The sequence below is a fragment of the Enhydra lutris genome, unplaced genomic scaffold, assembly GCF_002288905.1.
Source record: "Enhydra lutris kenyoni isolate GAN:26980312 unplaced genomic scaffold, ASM228890v2 scaffoldscaffold34, whole genome shotgun sequence".
Classification (NCBI taxonomy): Eukaryota; Metazoa; Chordata; class Mammalia; order Carnivora; family Mustelidae; genus Enhydra; species Enhydra lutris.
The window spans coordinates 10784242-10788047 of NW_019154118.1; the positions used below are offsets into that span (position 1 = coordinate 10784242).

Here is a 3806-nt window from a genome sequence, read left to right on the forward strand (position 1 = left end):
GAACTTCAGCATTCCTGAAGCAAACCTTGCTTTTACTTTAAACATTTCCGATTGCTTGAGCATATCATGGGAAGGAATGGAGAAAATCTCTGGGCATTGCTAGACCCTATTCTTCTTTATGAGACTAATTGTTGAATAAAGTGATCAGCTCAGATGAAAGGAGACCCAAAGTGGTGATTGTGGCAGAAAACTTTGTTTCTAATAAGAAATAAAAAGACAAGAGGGTTAACACATAGAGTGCCACTCACTCCACAGTCTCTCCAGCAAACTGAAACAAGGAACACAAAGGAACTTAACTTGGAAGTCTTAGAATAAATTCACGGAGGTCCTGGGGCTCTTTGAGTCTTCCTTGGAAAACCACTGCTTCAGTCTAACAACCTGACCTGATAAAAACCACTGTTTTATCACACTCATAATCATACCATGAGCTGGTAGTGAAATGGAAACATCTAGTCTAGGACACTAGTCACAAAGCTTTCACTTTTGTTACCTAGTTGGGAGCTAATCATATTTGCTTAAGGGTAGAAAACAGACATAAGGATAATCAGGGGATGGAGAGGAAAACATCTTTGCTGATAAGTTCTGTTATTCCCCTTTTACACAGTTGAGGAGGCAGAGAAAACATTTTATTTTGCCTCTGACATTTAGTCTGTTCATATTGAAAGGGAGATGATCCTATCAAGTTCTCAATTAGTTATTTAAAATCCCTTTCTTCTGCTTATTGCCTTTCCTCTTACACTTGGTCTCATATACTGTTTAGAGGGACATGAGCTGGGAAAGGTAAACAAAATGCTTCAGGGGCAAAGGCCATCTTTCTTCCTTATAGTGGCAGGAGGTTCTCCACTGAAAAAAGGTAAAACAACAGCAACCCAGACTGACTTAGGTAAAGCAAAAAAACAAAATAGACAAAATGATGAAATATGTGATAAAGTGAACTGTGCCCTTCAGCGTGTGCTGAAAAGTCCCATGTGAGGATTCCAGAAGGATATTTTGCATGTAGGCCAGAAAAAATTGCATGCCCTCAACCCACCCATCCACTCTTACTAACTCTCAGGAACATGGTTTGTCCTGTGCAAAATTATTTTCAGGGCTGTTTTAACTTCCTTATTCCTCAAGGTATAGATTAAAGGGTTCAGCATCGGTCCTACCAGATTCATCAGAATTTGAACCACAGTTCCTAGCATGGGGTTAGGCGTGGGCTGCAGGTAGACAGTGATGATGGGCCCATAGGCACAAAGGATGGCAATGAGGTGGGCACTGCAAGTGGAGAAGGCCCGGCGGCGGCCCTCGGTTGAATGAATATGCAGGATGGAGATGGTGATGCGAGTGTAGGATAAAAGGATTAGCAGAAAGCAGAGGAGAGATACCAGCCCAACGTTAGTGAAACTCACCCTCTGGGCTAAGGATGTATCAGCACAGGCCAATGGCAAAAGTGCTCAAATATCGCAAAAGAAGAGATTCACTTCATTGGGACCACAGTATGGCAAAGTGAAGGTGAGCGAAGTCAAGATACTAGAATGGATACAACCTAACAGCCATGTGCCCACCGCCAAGGCCCCGCAGATTCTAGGGCTCATGAGAAGTGTGTAGCGCAGAGGGTAACAGATGGCCGTGAAGCGGTCATAGGCCATCACCATATACAAGAGGCACTCAATGCTGCCAAGGAAATGGAAGAAGAAGAACTGGGAGACACAGTTCTCATAGGAAATGAGTGGGCTCAGTCCCATGAGGTACAGCAGCATTTTAGGACACATCACAGAAGAGAAACTCATGTCGAACACAGACAAGTTCCCCAGGAAAAAGTACATGGGTGTGTGAAGGCAAGTGGAAGAAAGAATAGCCATGAGGATGGACATATTTCCCATCAGGGTGCAGGCATAGAAGGGCAAGAACAAGACAAAAAGCATAGTCTCCAGCCCCTTTGTGTGTGGAATCCCCAACAGGATGAATTCAGTCACCACCGAGCTGTTCTTCTTCTCCATGACAGACAGTCCTGGGGAGGAAAAGGAAGCAGAGGACATGGACGGCTTGACGTCAGTGAACCTACTGGGAAAATGAAATGTGTGGTTGGAATAACAGCATTTTGACTCAAAGTTAAGGAAAAATTGCTGATGACCCATATCACAGGGCATTTTAACTGGAATATAATTGCCACAGGAAACTTAATGGGCACTGTGCCATATATTTTTGTTATACTGATTCTAGATGCAGATATCCCTTATTAAAAAAATACTTTTAAAAAAAGGCATCTTAGAGCAAAGATTTTCAAAGGGAAGGACAGGGCCCACACAAACATGTGGTCCTTCAGAGAGGAAGGATATTGAAGCCTCAGAATCAACCAGGGGCTTTTTCATATGTCAAGATATGAACTACAATTCAAGAATCACTACATTTGTGGACCATTACTACTAACATTATATTTTGTCACTCTGATTTTTCAGAAAGCCTTAAGTGTTGGACAGTCAGTGCTTTACATTAAAAATGCTTATGCAACATGATTTCAGTTCAGTTAGCCCTCACGTTAGGTTTTTGAGATAAATCTGTAGAAAGATAACATCCGAACATTAGAGAGTCTAGGCAACTCTTCTAGATTTAGATTGCTAGAAATGGCAGAACTAGGGATCTAATTTTTTTCTCCTGACATCATCAGGCTTTCCGATGTATGCATCTGCGATGGACTGTGACATTACTAGCCTTGTCATGCTTTGCTTCCATGCTATTCATGTTTTTCTTGGTGATGTCACCAGGCTCTGAAAATGTTCCTGGTCCTTCTTAGTAAGCGGTGGGAAACTAACCTGTCCCCCCCACCACCCATACCGCCACATACCACTAAGATATGAAGTCTAGGAGAATAAATACTTCTTGATGTGCACTGCTATATCCTCAGTGCAGAAAACAGTGTCCAGCACAGAGTAGGTTCTTAATAAATGCTTGATGAATGAAGTAGTGAAATGACTCACTCTATGACTGGCAGAACTGGATAACATTCAGTATTTTGTCTTGTGTAAGGACTTGTATGATACTGTCAGATATTTTTCTCTATACACAACCTTATAAAGTAGCATGATCATACACTTGTTCCTGTTTGGCCCTATTTTTCCAAATATTTAGAATTTTTCTGTTTACCTTCATGGCATTTGTACTCAAGAAGAAGTTCTGAATTGTACACTAAAAGTAACCAGACCCAAGATAAGAGCTACACATAATCTGTACTGCTCCCCCCCAAAGTCCTGGATGTTTATCAAGAGGAGTCACACATTACAGAAAGAATTGGACCAAAGGTATCCAGGTGAAGGCTGATTTGGAACATCCAGTCTTTTAATTATTTTGAATCAAGTCCAAATCCCTGATTATACAAGACAATAATAAGAATTGAATTTTTGAGTTGGTTGGCCAACATGATGAGTTGAAAGACAAACCAAACAAATAATGATCTATTCTTGTGATTAGTCAAGGTGGACTCTGAGACCATTTATAAACCAAGGACTCCCAAGTTCTCCTCTCCATGTCACATATGAGAAACAAACAAGAAGCCACAAAGAAAGAGATGAAGATGGCACTTATGTGACTTACAAGGAAGAAGTTTTATCCTTTCACCATTTGTCTCTCTAGGATCTTCTGCCCAAATTTGCCTTTGATATCACATGGTAAACCTGGGTCAGGGATCTCCTCCCATGATCCGGAAAACTCTTTCTTGGTGAAATAAACTCAAGTTAAATGACATAAAGCTGAATGTACCTCTGTCTTCTGCAAAGATTTCTTTCAAGACACAAATAACTATTCTTTCTCTTTATGTGGAAATTTAA

General features: G+C 41.0%; 1 protein-coding gene across 1 annotated transcript; it reads right to left on the reverse strand.

Annotated features, from left to right (window-relative positions):
• Window positions 1–1043: 1043 nt before the first annotated feature.
• LOC111153944 (putative olfactory receptor 10D3) lies at window positions 1044–1982 on the reverse strand. The gene is given in 1 exon segment (XM_022513290.1): window positions 1044–1982. A coding segment is annotated over 1 exon segment (939 nt).
• Between the last annotated feature and the right edge of the window lie 1824 nt (window positions 1983–3806).